Source organism: Falco rusticolus, chromosome 12 (genome assembly GCF_015220075.1).
Source record: "Falco rusticolus isolate bFalRus1 chromosome 12, bFalRus1.pri, whole genome shotgun sequence".
NCBI lineage: Eukaryota > Metazoa > Chordata > Aves > Falconiformes > Falconidae > Falco > Falco rusticolus.
The window spans coordinates 7,553,680-7,568,807 of NC_051198.1; the positions used below are offsets into that span (position 1 = coordinate 7,553,680).

The 15,128-nt window shown below is 36.5% G+C and overlaps 1 protein-coding gene across 2 annotated transcripts in view; it reads right to left on the reverse strand.

The window, feature by feature from the left end:
• The window catches only part of TASP1 (taspase 1), an 87,945-nt gene that overhangs the window by 61,805 nt on the left and 11,012 nt on the right, over window positions 1-15,128 (reverse strand). Inside the window, exons 5-7 of one of the 2 annotated variants that reach the window (XM_037405617.1) lie at window positions 10,578-10,698; window positions 9,046-9,130; window positions 2,749-2,813 (exon numbers count right to left, since the gene is read on the reverse strand). In XM_037405617.1, coding sequence (XP_037261514.1) covers window positions 2,749-2,813; window positions 9,046-9,130; window positions 10,578-10,698 — 271 coding nt within the window. Of the gene's footprint in view, window positions 1-2,733; window positions 2,814-9,045; window positions 9,131-10,577; window positions 10,699-15,128 lie in introns of both variants that reach the window. The other variant, XM_037405616.1, reaches the window with a different exon arrangement.

Consider the following 15,128-nt stretch of genomic DNA (forward strand, 5'->3'; position numbering starts at 1 on the left):
TTTTTCTTCATTTCTTACATTCTTTAACACAGTAACTTGCTTCAGATGAGATCTTTTGTGGTTGCTTAGAAACAATATTCCCCTTAATTGTTTCTTAAGCACATCGAACTTTCCCTCCCCTGGTAACACTGGAAAAAAATATTTTGGCTTTCTTATATGTTACCTGTGAGACAGTTTCCAGCTTGCTTTAGCTATAACAATCCCATGTTGTCATACACGGTGTTAATGGTCACTTTCCAGCCTCGCTGACCAGAAACCTACACCTTACAAGACTAGCTTTGCTAAGGACCAGTATGGAAATGAGCATAACGATTTCTGGAACTGATTGTTCAGGTTATTGTTTGCTCTTTCTTGCTGTTGTGTTGTCAGGTTTTTTTAAAGAAAAAAAATCAGATATATTAACATTAACAATTATACTGCAAATTTAAGTGTACTCAAATGTTAGGAAAAATGACAACTTTAAAGTTGCTCAAGCAATCTTTTCCCAGATTCCTCTTAGAATGGCTAATAATGCAGTCTTAACATAAAGTAGTCTTGGTTTCCTACGTATCCATTTTAGGCACTTAAATAGCAGATAGAATTATAGAGTATCTGTGAAGAAATCAATTGTAAGTATTTTTCTCAGTGTTACAAAGAATACATGACTGGATCTCAGTCTCTACTACCAATTTCTTCAGCATATCCTTCAACTACCCTAATCTGAAATCATTCAGCAAAACATTCACATAATCTAAGACTGAGTTAAGACTCAAGTCTTAGCCGTCTGCTTCACAGCATCCATTCATTCCCAGGACAGGTCCATCCTGTACGATGGCTCAAGCACATCATCATGTATGCATGTGTTTCAGCATGTATAAACCTGGGTGAAAGCAGAGTGTGGAGAGCAGAAGGGGGTTAGCAACTTCAATACTAATATTTTTTTCATTGACACTGCAACAGCAAATGGCATTTCTCCATTGACTTCGCAATAGGATTCCTTTCCCAGTCCTGGTTGTTTTAATTGTTTTAACGCAAATTGTTTTGGTAAATAGAAGTATGCTGAATGTACTGAGACAAAAAGGAATCACTAGTGTTTCGGAGCAGGTTTGTGAAAAATATATTGGCTGGGATTATTCTTCTCATGTTTCTCCAGCATAAACTCATAGTCTGGGTTAGGTAAACCAGATTACCAGTGGTCATCCTTATTTTTAAGCTGTAACATGTAGATTTGCTCTGAACAAGGTACATATAGCTAGTAAGGTATAGTCTGACAATTAATGTTACAATCCAATCATCTCTGTCACAACATAAATACACTGGTACTAGAAACAATGGAAACTTGTGCATGCAAACAGAATTAGTCAAGTAACCTTCCTCCTGGAGTATCTCCTACACATAAGTAGCAACTACTTTCTACTCAAATAAAGAAAAAACAAAACAAAACAAAAAACCCAAATCAACACAAAAACCTAAATCAACAAACCCCCAACAACAACAAAAAAAACCAGCACATAAAAAAAAACCCAAAGTGTTTTCATCTTTCTAGTCACAGAAATGAAGCTGTTCTGCTTAACTGAGCCCAAAAGTTGTTCCGCAAATGCTTGTTTTGGACAGCATACAGATAGGGCAAAAGTTTCAGTCATGTGGAACTAGAAATCAAAACTTTCTGCTCAAAATGAAATGTATCATGAGTATGTATGAAAACTGGCATGATCAAGTAGAACAGTGCCACTGTTTGAGGGGTTACATTTTAGCATTAATTATTAGTCACTTTGAACTGCAATTTCTTGGTATTTATCTACATTTAGAACTAGACCCAACAGAAGCCTTAATGGTAGCCCTGGGTTTCAGCCTCTGGCTTAGGGACTAACCATATTTTATGCAGTAATACTGTTTATTGTAAAATAAAGAATAAAGAAACATTCTGTAATCTCCTGTGTTCTCCTTTTTCTTTTGGTAACGAACTCTGATTTCCTTCATGCATAACTTCAACAGGAAGCATAGGGCATGCTCTCACCTACAGCAAACTACAGACTGGTAGTAACAGCACTTTCCAAAAGGGACAGGACTGAAGAAGAGAAGGGAGCCACATCCTCCTTTCCACAGGTAAATGCACTAATATTTAGCCTAGTTTATAGATGGTATATCAATATAACCACTTCTTTTCTTTTAAGCAAAAAGAAGTTTTGTAAGGGATCTGACTACAGCAAGTATACAGTATAATCCAAGTCTGTTTTCTGGATCAGGTTATTCTACCATCTTAGATGAAGCAAAGCCTACCCAGGTTAAAAAAAAAACGCAAATTAATCTGACCGTCTGTTTAGACCAGAGCAGTTCTGGACAAAGGCTTGGAGATGAGTGTAACTATAGAACCTGAGAATCAAACCGGCACCTGCTGAATTTAGATACATGGCTGGATGGTGCTTTAAGGATCCAAGACGGATCACAACTGAAGACTCACAGGACCAAGCTTTAAAGCGCCAACTTTTCGGTAAAGAAAGTCGTTCATTGGATTTAATCCTAGAATCACAGATTCATTTGAATTAGATGTTGCTAAAATGCAGCTAAGTAATAGTTTATATTTTTTTCTATTTAGATACTTAATAGAGAATTAGTAAACTTAAACCATCCTTATATACCATAATATCATAAGCTAGTTGAATATTAAGAACAGTGATGTAAACCTCAAAATATGAGGCACCAATTAAAATTACTCTGTCCTGTTCTTCCTACTGACACCACCAGTTTACTCACTTGTAGCCATGATACCTGGAGGACATGCTGGTATCCCGTGATCAACTGCCCATCTGTAAGCTCCTTCACCAACTAAAAAGCTAGGAGACACAGAAGAGGGAGTTTAAACAAAACCATATAACAAATCCCCCTTTTCTTGCAATTATTTTTTTCTAATTGGTTTGGTCATTTAAAAATTGTAAGCTGTCTACATTTCACAGAAATGTCAGCTATAATTACGCTTGGCGACCTTACGTAGTTTCATTAAAAGACTATGCAGCTTTGACATTAAGTTTAGTATTGGATAAAAACAAGTGCTATTAAATTGGAAATTAATTACCAAATAGCACCAGCTTTTAATTGCAGCTAAACCACGACAAAGTCGTCTATACAGTCTTGCTCTCTATAACAACTTAGTAAGATCCTGAAGACCTACAGTGTGGGATGAATGAGGTGAGAATGGTAAGGTATTTCTAGTAAAGTCAGCCAATGCCACAGAAGTATCAAGAAGTAATTCAAGAAATACAACACAAGCTAAAAATAAGCCTTATTTAGAAGGATGAAAGTCTAGCTCATGGAGGTTTATCATGCATTTGCAGATGCTACTGAATTTTTCATATACTTGCAAAAAAACTCCAACAATCTCTAGAGTCATTTTCTAGTCATTACTGAACACTCTACAGTAGTGAGACAGCACACACTGCCGTGACAATGAATGACAGCAAAAAATACAGATACACATGTAACTTTTAAGGAGAGAAAAAAGCAAGCCTCAATTATTTATACTGTCTCCCCTTAAAGAATTCAACCTTATTCCCTGAAAAGTGGACTGTAGCAGTTGAAAGTCATAAATTTTCAGAAAGCTGCTGTGCAACAGCAACAACAGCAACACAATACAGGCCAACTACTTCCAATCTTAATTTCATATCCCGCTTTTGAAATAAGAATAACACAGCTGCCTAACAGACACAAGAAGTAAAGACTGAGGATTTAAAGTAATTTCAGAAAGTGTTACAGAAATACCAGGTTTATGAATATGAGGCTACAGAAGTTATTTCAGCTACAAAGAAGTCCCTGGGGCCATCTAGTACTACAAATTCTGAGAACATTATTGATATAGCAAATTTGTTGGCATTAATGCTTTTCGAGTTTTCTAGACAGTGCTATATCTGACACCTGCAGCTTTCAGTATGTAGTAATTTGAAGTGGTACTTCCTATCTTCTCTGTGACTTCACCAATAGAAGAGGTGTGTCCAGTTTTTCCTTACACAAGTCTCAAAAAAAAAAACCCACCCCAGAGTTTATCTAGATGAGAATTTAGATTGTTAAATACATATTTCTTACCATCATTAGTACAGCTCCAGACAAATACTGTTCATGTTGCAAGATACTGTAAGTTACTGGGTACTTTGGGAGAACTCAAGCAGAACCTATCAGGTAAGCTAGTGCTCAAGAAACAACCTGTCACTTTCATTAATGTAAGAGAAATGCAAACCATACCCAATCCTAACTAATTAATATTCTCCCACTGACTAAAAAAAAAGGCGGCCTTGGTCTTTAAAAGAAACGTTTTCTATCAATAGTACATTCTCAGGAAGTAAGCACTTCCTGTTCACTAATACAATTTACCCAGAGAGGAAGGGTAGGTGGCAAAAGTGTCAAGCTCAAATATGAGGAGGTTTATATACGGTAATTTGAATAGCACAGATCAGTCAAAACCACTGCATTTTACAAGCAAATTCACAATTGCCTTTTTAATACTTTTAATACAGAAACAGTCATTAGTATTTATGAAAAGTGCAAAAAAATCACCCAAGAAAGTCTCAAAACTTAAGCAATGTGAGTTTTACTTTGCTCACTTGAGTCCTTAATTCCTACATTCCTTTCCTTCCTATAAGATGGGCACAAACGAAGCGTTTTCTAGTTCTGGTCCCAAAGAATAGTTAGATTGGTTGAAGCAGACATCTAATTGAGGCCTCATAACACCACAGAGATCTTCCACCTTTTTTAAACTTTTCAGTTCGGATGTCTTGAAAGGACCGCACAATCATAGAAAAGTTAAAATACACAGTTTATAAAAAAAAATTTAAAAATCACAATCTCAGTGCTTTGTTGTCTGTACGACCTATACTGCATCTCCTATAAATTGATATAGAATTAGTCAGTAAGAGAGTCCTACAGGACATGCAGTACGAACTCAGCTCGGCAGGTAGCCAAATACCTGTAATCTAAACCAAGACTAAACAAGTATTTACACCATCCCAAAAAGCAAGTTCTGCAATCCGATTCAGCAGAGCCACACACACCATTGTACCAGCCACAGATGACAGGGTGGCGAGAGGGTGGGAACCAGCAGTCTGGCACTAGGGAACTGCTTTAGTTGCCATGAGAATCATTCATGTAGCCATGTAGAAAAGCTGTACCAGGCAAGAATAAGCAGGGCAATACTTTTAAGGTGACATAAAAACAAAACCACCTCTAAACAAGTAGCAGCAAGCTTGATTTATTGGGGGACTGGGAAAATAGGGAATAAAACCAGTGGGATACAGAAAGCAGCCAAAACCTCACCAAGTTTCAAAAGCCTTTCGGGGAGGGGGGGGGGGTGGGCAGGGGGGACGTGAACAAAACTGAAACCAAAGGATGAATGCATTTGTGCTCTGCTGCTCTGAAGGCTGGTTCTGCACAAACAAGATAAAAAGACCTTTCTTGCAAATATATCAAAGGAAGAGTACTCTCTAGTTGTTACAGGCTCAGAACACGCAGAAGATGAAAACATCCTCCCAACAAGGAGCCAATGCTAGGACGTGCTTTCCAGTTTCAGGCAAACTAGACCATATTAACAGAAAATGCAAGTAAAGGTGTCTAAAAATGGTCTTTTCAGGAAATCCTCTCCAAGAACATGGTTATCCTGGTGCTGTTTGCTCCAAACAGGACCATTTAATATGAGCTGTAGGAGACAGGCAACACCAAGCTAAACAGAAGTGGCAGAAGGAGGTTAGATCCATTAAAGACAGTCAAGGCGAACCTAAATATAACAAACTCACTTTGTAACATTTATTATAAAAATGCAGCAATCACTCTGAAATCACTGTTACGAAGTAGAAATCATTCTGAAGAAATACAGAAGAGAGATAAAAGGTGGTGCAAGTCTTTACTCTAGGCACTTCCTTGACTATGCACTGCCCTGCAAGTTACACAACGTACATATCCTACCTACAGTACTGTAAAACTGTGAAGCAATTACAAATCCCTGTATCCCCGAAGGGGGGGGAGAGGTAAATGAACAAACAAACCAAAAACCTAAGAAAGGATTCTTTCCCACGTGGGTTACTATTAATACTGAAAAATGGATACAGACATGAACTTAAGATATCAGTAGTACTAAGGAGTTCTAAGAAAGGAGACATTTAGGTGTATTGGTACCATTCTGCAGTTCTTTCATATCTACGCTTAATAGTAAACAGACGTAAATAACCCTTTTCCCTCAAGAAGGTCAATGATTTGGCATAAGGAATAGAAAACCTTCGAACATATTACTACAAAACATCTGACCCATTATTCTGTGACAAAAGACCACTTCCAGAGATCCATCCAATACGCAATAGTGCAATTATAACAGTGCTTTCTTTTGTAAAGTTATACAATGAATAGGAATATCTTATATCATAATATGTAAAATTTACAAGTTCAGTATTTTCTGTTCCTGCACACACAGGCAGAGAACATCTTGACATCGAGCTGAATAAAATATGGCAGAAAGATGTAAGGACCTTAGAAGTTTCAACAAATGAACTCATACATTCAGGGATTTAAGTTTTCTAAGTTTTAATTTGGATAGCGGGATTCTGACAGCAAGACACTGATCCAGAATGACACACTCTACAGAGCAATTTATAGCAAATTGGGTACATCAGTTAGGACACTTAATCACTTCTTCCCAACAAACTTACCATCTCAGAATAAATAATTCACACTCATTAGAATTTCTTCTACTCAAAATTAGAAATGTACCACTTTAAATTGGTTTTGAATTGGCACCATAAAATTAGGTGCTGAACAAGGGGTTAACAGGCCAAACTAACTGCTTCCATGTGTTCTTCTACAGACAAGAATCTCCATAATGCCACTTCTACTAATCTCTCAGCTCTTGTATTTTTCTAATGTGATCACGTGCTAAACATTCTGACCAGAAAACATTAAGCTAGCTTAGATCATGCTATAGAAACAGCCTCTACCACTAGGCTTCTTTAACAAGACAGGTTCTTTGGCTAAGCATAAGATTCTCCCCATACATTATTTGCCCATAAGAAACAAGACGGAACTTGTGGATCTTCACAAATAAAAATCAGTTACTAAAATCCTAACACTTGGTAGGAATACCAAAATACAGCTGTTCTCTTGTCATCTGACTATACATGTTCCCAGCTTGTGCAGGAATATATTTCAGTCCCAAAACAATAATGTATCATGCCAAACCCTGCCAGAAAGGCAAGGTATGAAATTGTCAATAGTCACCACCTACACTGAACATGAGCTCTATCGTTCTGAACTTGGGATACCCTGTATGTACAGAAGCACCAACCAAAGCAAATCTAAAGCACAACCCATTATATATCCCGCTGTTATAGACTGTTCCCAGGGTAACTTAATTTGCTCTAATTAAATGTACATTAAAAATCCAGAATAGGAGAAAAGGAAATTAAAATATGTATTAGGTAACTCAGGTCCACAACATTTGCAAAATAAACTGTAGGTGTTTGGCTCTGAAGGCAGTTCACCTCTTGCCTCAAGAGTTTGAGCTCCCATGTCTTTAAAAGCATCCGTTAGCCAAGATCTTGCAGAGTATTTGAAAAATTTAGTCTTGTTCTTCGAGGGCAAGAGAACATAGTTTCTTTTCCATTCAGTTATTTTTAAAATAATAGCAGCATTAACGAGGTCATGAAGTTACAGCAAACATGCTAAAATGCCCAAATGCTCTTCCTTACAACAATTCAAGAAGACACTGTGATGATACAAAGAAAACTAAATCAAAAGTGCTTGGTCCTGTAGCTGACTTCAGTACTAGTTCTGGAACACCAAAAATAACCCATCTCATTTGACATTCTCTTTAATGTAACTCAGCCAAGCCCCACTTTCTCCTGACATCCCAAGAAAACAGCTACTAACAGCAATTGAACTTCACATTCCTGTTCCTTAGTAAACTGCTCCTCTGAAAAAAATAAGTTCTCTCACCAACTACCGTTACTGTTTCTTCATTAAAGAAAATAAATTTAAATGCAAAATCTGCCTGTCGATGGTTTGGTTTCAGGGTGGCTTTTTCTGATCTATGAGCTTCCTGTGCAGCATGACAGAACACTGAACTAGCACATTTTTCCTGGTTAAATCACAATACTATACCATCCAGCCACATACTATTTGGCTAATTTTATAGAGTAAGAATAACTTGGGAAGTAAAATCTGTGAATCTAAACATAAGTATTTTAAACTACATAAATGCTGGTTTAATACATCTGCAAATACTGTAGTCCATTAGTTAGCAAATGGCACCAAATTTCTGCAACAGGTATGATAACTGAGCATAGCAGTCAATTAATATGAATGAATCATTCAAGTACTCTACTTGTCAATTTAAGACACTAATGAAAATACGAGGGTTTTAAGAACAATCGTTTCTGACTCATTTCCCAGATCCTTTCCAAAATGATGCAATATTATTTAAAGTTGTTATGCATTTAATAGTCACCTCTTCCATCTAAGTACTATACCCGTCTCAATAAAGGAGTGCATATTTCAATTGTTGCTGTAGATGCTATTAAATCTATCTTTAAAATAATTTCCTATTTTGGCAAAAATAACAGGAAGTTACAAAACACTGCACATTTCCACACCATAGATACAAAATAAAGCCACAAAGACAAGGAGGAAAGTAGGACTCTCTTATATACTCGTTAAAAACTACGTTGCCTCTTTCAAAAGTAGACAGAGGCAAAGGCAGTAGAATTTCATTTTAATCTTGATGTATTCAAGGATTTTTCAAAATGCTACAGTAGCAAACATAAGAATTCAGTATGATGTAACTGGAAATAATCACACAGACAGAAATTATCACAAAACGATGGTGCCATCTATTCACAATACTTCATTCTACCCACAGCATCATCAAGTGCACAAGATGTTTCAAGATCAGAGAACAAAGCTTATCTTCTTTTTAAAGGCACACTATTGCTGGTATGTGAAACAGCACCAGCCTTCTTGGGATAAGATATAGCCTTCAAACATTGCATGCAGAGAGACAAAAGACCAAAGTAAAGTCAAGCAGAACAAAGCAATTACCAAGGTGGAATTCTGCCAGCAGAGAGTTTTCCCTTCTGCCCTTCACACAACAATCTATTTGCAACTGAAACTGGGTTCTTGATTCCTGAAAGGAAAAATTAGCAAAAAATGGGAACACGACATTAAAATATTTTTCCACATAGCATTGTAGTGTTCATTTTAGCAATGGAAGTCAGCTTCCTTCAATTTCCAACGCTTTGCCAAGTTATTAAGAGATAACTTATGTTTCAATTTAACAACAACTTTTATCAGTTTTTCCTTCCCATGTTCTAATAGTAGCGATAAAGCCTTCTAATAAAAATCAACACACACGCACACTTTTGTTTTTTTTAAAGAAAGAATCACATTAAAAAATTAGGACTGACCTCCTACCACAGATCTCAAATTAATCCATGATATTCTACAGGCCAAAGGTATTTTGTGAACATTAATTTATCAAAATTAAAGGAGCTTTCATTCAAACCTGTGTGGTCAGCACAGGGATTATAGGATTTAGGCTTAGCTTTCTCTCACTCCCTCCTTCCCCAGGGCTGGAAGGATACATTTTCTAACAAACAAGCCTTGAAACAATTATATTATTTATTTCAGTTTGTATCTATATAAGGAAATTATTGCCACAGATTAGAACTATTCTAGGATAAAGAACAAAGCTTGAAATGGTGTCAGAAAAGCTATTCAATAGTAACAGTTAAGGCTGTTCAATGTACTTAACACAAAACCTCAACAATCCCTATCTGGGACTGTATACCTATACTTGTTTTGTACAGAAAGCTAGAGCTACCAAAAAAAAAAAAAAAAAAAAAGCAAAAAAAAAAAAGGCAGCACATTAGTTCTCAGATTAAGTAAGTCCCACATGCAAATGCATGTAACCTTGTAACAGTAACACACAAAATAAATGCAAATGTAACTGATCATGCAAGAGAAATTATAATGAAAAAAAAATCTCCAGCATACAGAAATTTTATGTCCCAAGCAAACAGCTTCATAGATGAGCAGATGCACGCATTCTCAAGAATACATGAAAGCCTTCGGTCTGGAGGCTAGCACACTATAAAGGAAACCTTGGTCCCTCAGGATCCTAACTTGACCAACTTAACCTAAGAGATCAAAATATCAACTGACCTTATGATTGAGTTATATACCAGTAAGTTCTCTGAGGAGACAGAGAACAAAAACAAACATAAAGCTGCATTTAAATGCTTGTAAAATTATTTTGTTAATAATTTCATTTTATTTTAAAGTTATTCTACAAATTCATCTGAGAAGGCTCACTCCCACTGTGAATACTGTAGAGTACCATCACACAATCGTTCTGCATCAAAGGATTAACAGTGAACTAATAAGAAAGTATGTTACACAAAACAAACCTAAACAGTAATTCAGGGAGCAGGAATGCCTCCCCATTTTTTAAAGTGGGCAGAATTTATTTAAATAAAGCAGTATGTACAATGTCCTCCCTCCCTCCAAAAAAGAACAACATTGATCTTTGTGCTTAGATCAGTAGCTAGCAATGAAATACATAGTTAACATACCACTCAGTGCTCCAACTGCTCCAAAATTTAATGACTTTCCATCCATTATACTGGCATCACATTCTATCTCACCCAGAAGGTTTAGGTTAGACCCCAATCCTGCATTTGTAAAAGGAGAATCCTAAAAATAAGAACAAAACACTGTAAGGGCACATCCATAAAAGACTAGATCAACACCTTTATATAACTGATCTGATGCCACTGATCTTGCAGTGCACTTTCTTATTCTAGTAATTTAACCTTCCACACCAAAAACAACAGCAATTTGAACAGGGCATCCCAAATTACTGTAATGGATACCTTACATTCTCTACAGAACATGATATAACTCAAGTGCAATAATGCGCTAATACAAAGACCAATCACCCAACAATTTAAGCTAATCATTTATATGCAAGCAAAAGCCTTACAACACGAGTGAAAAATCCCTCTGTCCCTCCCCCAAAATGCACACTTCATTTGGTCCCTAACCCATCAAGTAACATTTAAGTAACATCTAATAACTGCTGCACAGACCACAGTGGACCTTTTAAACTCGAAGCATGACACAGCAGCAAAGCAGAACCGTACCTTTCCTTAACATTCTAAGCCTACAACTGCAGCTATGCATGCAGAAATAAAGAACTGGCATCAGTTAACAATTCACTTCGTAAAATTTCTATTTGAGCATTATCTGAAGGACAGTCATTACTGCAGCCTGGAAGCTTCTTGAATAAAAACCAAGACTTATTTCATAGAAAGTATGGAACAACATTTAATAAGCTGATTATAAGCCTAAGTCCTCCTTTATTAGCACCCTCTGTAGCATTTTGCAAACTCAAGGTTCTTAAGAAGTTTTGCATGCCAGAATTAAAACCACACATTTTTGCCCCTCCCATTTCATCAGAGCATCCTCAGGACTTTAAAAACACACCATTTTAAAGTAGCACAGTTCAGGATTCTCACTGCCAACTCAGTATAATCCCCTCTTTCTAGATGCAAACACAAAACGAAGACAAGACAAAGAAACAGCCCAGAACAGCCAAACAGCAAAATTTCAGAGACGCTGCATACTTTCAAAGCTTCATATCTGTTTTTATTACCACTGCATAACAACCTGATGCAACAAAATGTTGTCTAGACCACATGTCAACACACCAATGAAATTCAATGGTCATACCTTTACAGTACATGTAACAAAAGCTGAATCAGAAACAAATCTAGTGGAAATAGCTCAAAGTTCTGTCTTAAATGTTAACTGATTCTTTTTTGTACATACTGCTTTGTAATGAATACAAGGAAACAAAAGAAAGAGAGCACACAGAAATGAAAAATAAATGTGATGCAAGTCAGCTTTTGTTAACTTGCAAATGAGCAAGTAGTGAGTGAATTCTAAACCTGTTTTGCAAGATGTTGATTCTAATTTACAGAGATATTTAAAGTGTTCTTAGTGTTTGAGTCCCCAAATCAGTATCTTCCTGAAAATTATGAATACGTAACACATGACTAATACATAGTCATGAAACAGCCTAATCTTTCCATGTTCACCTTATAACTATTCTTTACTTTCTGCTTTTTCCTTCTGCATCCAAGAAGTAGCACAAGATTTTTATCCCATTTTATCCCATCCTCTTTTATCCTATACCACAACAGATCTTCAAATTCACTGTTTATATTCATTGTGGTGTTCATTTTGATAGGTATGCTTCACAGCAAGTAAGTAAATCTGAAAAGATTTTAGGTTAATAAAACATTTGCAGTTTAGTGCACAGGGAGTATCTTTCCCTAGAAGTGGGTGAGGAGGCAGGAATATGATTGAAAAAGGCTACCAAGATGACAGCCTTGAAAAAGTAGAAGACTGTAGCACAGCCGCTGGCTTAACCAACTTCATTGCTCCCCAGGCTCTACAAGTATGAAGAAAATTAAGTCAGTGAAGTTTAGAACAAAAGGAGCAGAAAAGTGATAGAAGGAATGTGAACATGAATGGTGAAAGGTACTTGGAGGACAAAGTAAAAACAGGAATGCATTAGGATGAACAATGCCTGCTCCTAGTGCTGTCCAAGTTCCTTGCCCATGGGTAATCAGAGTGCGTAGACCTGCAAGACTGGAGACAAATTTCTAATATTCTGTTCCAAAAACGTTCACTCAGTCCATTATACTCAAAAGCATTAGCAAAGAGGAAGAATTTCATGCTCTACAGATTTTTCACTGCCACAAAGCAAATATAGCCGTTATCTTAAAAGCAGATGTCATAGCCAAATAAAGGAAGTAAGAAGGACCCATCAGAACAGAAGCCCTAGTAACACTGTCCAGAATCCTTCTGCAGTGAAGACACAAAGCTCCCCACCATCTGATAAACATAATAATCAAAAAAGAGTAGGGAAAAAAATACAGGATACAGAGTGGCACTAGCTCACTTTATTTCTAAAAATCTAGATGTGCTTGATGCTTTAGCATAGCACTTTCACTGGCACATCAAGGCACCTTCACTGGCACTCCAAGAGACAACTTATTCAAAGGATCTCAAAGCAAAGGGAATGCCACTTGTTTCTCCCTACAGAGTATTTATGAGACTACTACAGAATGTTAGACAAATAAGAATTCTAAACCAACAAGATGGTAGATGCATATTTGGCGGCATAACTCTTTCATTTCAGGACTCAGAAGGAATCTTACCAGTACAATCAGTCACAACATGAGTAACTTGTCCAGTAAAAAGAAATAAAGACCAAAATCCAAGCGCCTGTTCAAAACCTCTGTAGAGTTTTACTTAGCTTTAAAATCAGACTGCACTCAATTAAGAAGATGGTCTCAGAATTGCCCAGAAGATGGTATACTCTAACTTCACAGCTCTGAAAGGTGATCTGATAACAGCTTTAGACAGCACAGGAACTGGGTGCGAGTACATGGAATTTTTGATACCTACCTGAGTGTCTCAGAGATGAGATATAAAGCCTTTAAAATAAGACAGGGAAAAACCTTTACAAAAAATGGAAACAGAAATTCACACCTACTTCTACAAATAGGCAAGGACATGAAATACACCACACAAATACATCTCTTTCTGAAAACAATCTCTGCAAAGTCTGACCAAAAGATTTCAAGACTCTGATATACAAATGGAAGAATACCACTTAATTTTCATAAGGTGTATTTTGAAATGAAAACTCAAAACCTTCAAGGAATGCAGAAACTTTATTAAAATAGAAGCATGCATGCCTTCAAAGGGGAAAGAACATAAACTGAACTAACTGAAGCACTCTCTTCATACCCTCAGACAGAAAAATGCAGTACCGCAATAACCATATGACTACCATAGGAGGGGGAAGAACCCAATCAAAGCATGTATCCAAGGAGGAAAAAGTTTATAATACAAAAGGTATCTTCAGGAATATACTTTTACTTAAAAAGACAAGCAGAGATCAGCCTTTGTATTTCTAAAGACACTGAAAAAAGACAATGAATTAAACCAAACATGAGCTCTGCATGTTAACACCAAGCCCTTCTAGCACAGGAAAGTAAAAGGAAGAGGAAAAAGATAAACAAATGGCTATTGAAAACATTCTAACAAAACATAAGCTTTCAATTATGTGAAAAATACTACACTACCTGGCAATTACTCCACCACTGAAGTATAGCTAACTTAGTAAACCTGTAGTGAAGAAGATAGTACAATGCTTTAAGATGTGAAACAAGAGTTTCATTTTCCTGTTATCCATCTTGTAAAAACTCTCAAGCTACCAAGGGTATCAGTTTTATTTTTAGAATCCTTTTAACTTCAAGATGTATTTACAAATGTTTTGGCAGCAGACACAGTCATGCTGAAGTTTCTAGCTGCGGTCAAAGTTGGAATGCTTGAAGAAATTATTCAACACTATAACACCAATGGTCCTGAATTACATCGAGGCAAACAGTTACAATACTCTATTTTCAATATGCATTAAAGAACATTCCATCCATCTTCAATACAGTTTTGGCCATGGTTTATTTGCAACTTTTAAGAGGGATTCAAAGTCTACTACATAATGTAATTTTGAAGTTTATTTTTCTGTGGGAATTTAGTGGCAAGAAGTAAAAGTCTACAAGGATGAGTCACGTCCCTTTCAATTACACAAGCTAAAATGTTTTCAAAGAACACTTTTGTCACAGATTACTGTTAGCCACTCTGCTGCAAAACATCATAGTATTGCTTTTAACTAGAATTAACAACTTCCAGTTCATTACCCATTAAAAGTTCATGTATGGTGACTGCCTTAATACAACAAGGCTGCTAGCACTGTGCTTTCATCTTTAAAGATAAGTCCTTGGGACTAAGATTGTATACTCAAAAATCTTAATTACTATATAACTGATAAAAGCAAAGAAAAACCAATTCAACAAGAAACAAGTTCTTTCACTGCAAAATTTTGCTGACAGCCACAGAAATCCACTGCTTGAGTATAGCAAAAGATTCAAAATGCCCTTTGCATTGATGAACAACAATAACAACAACTTCACAAAAGTGAAGTCATTTGAGCAATTTCAGTAGCAAGGAGATTGAAACTCAAAATGCGACATCCGCTTCCCCAACAA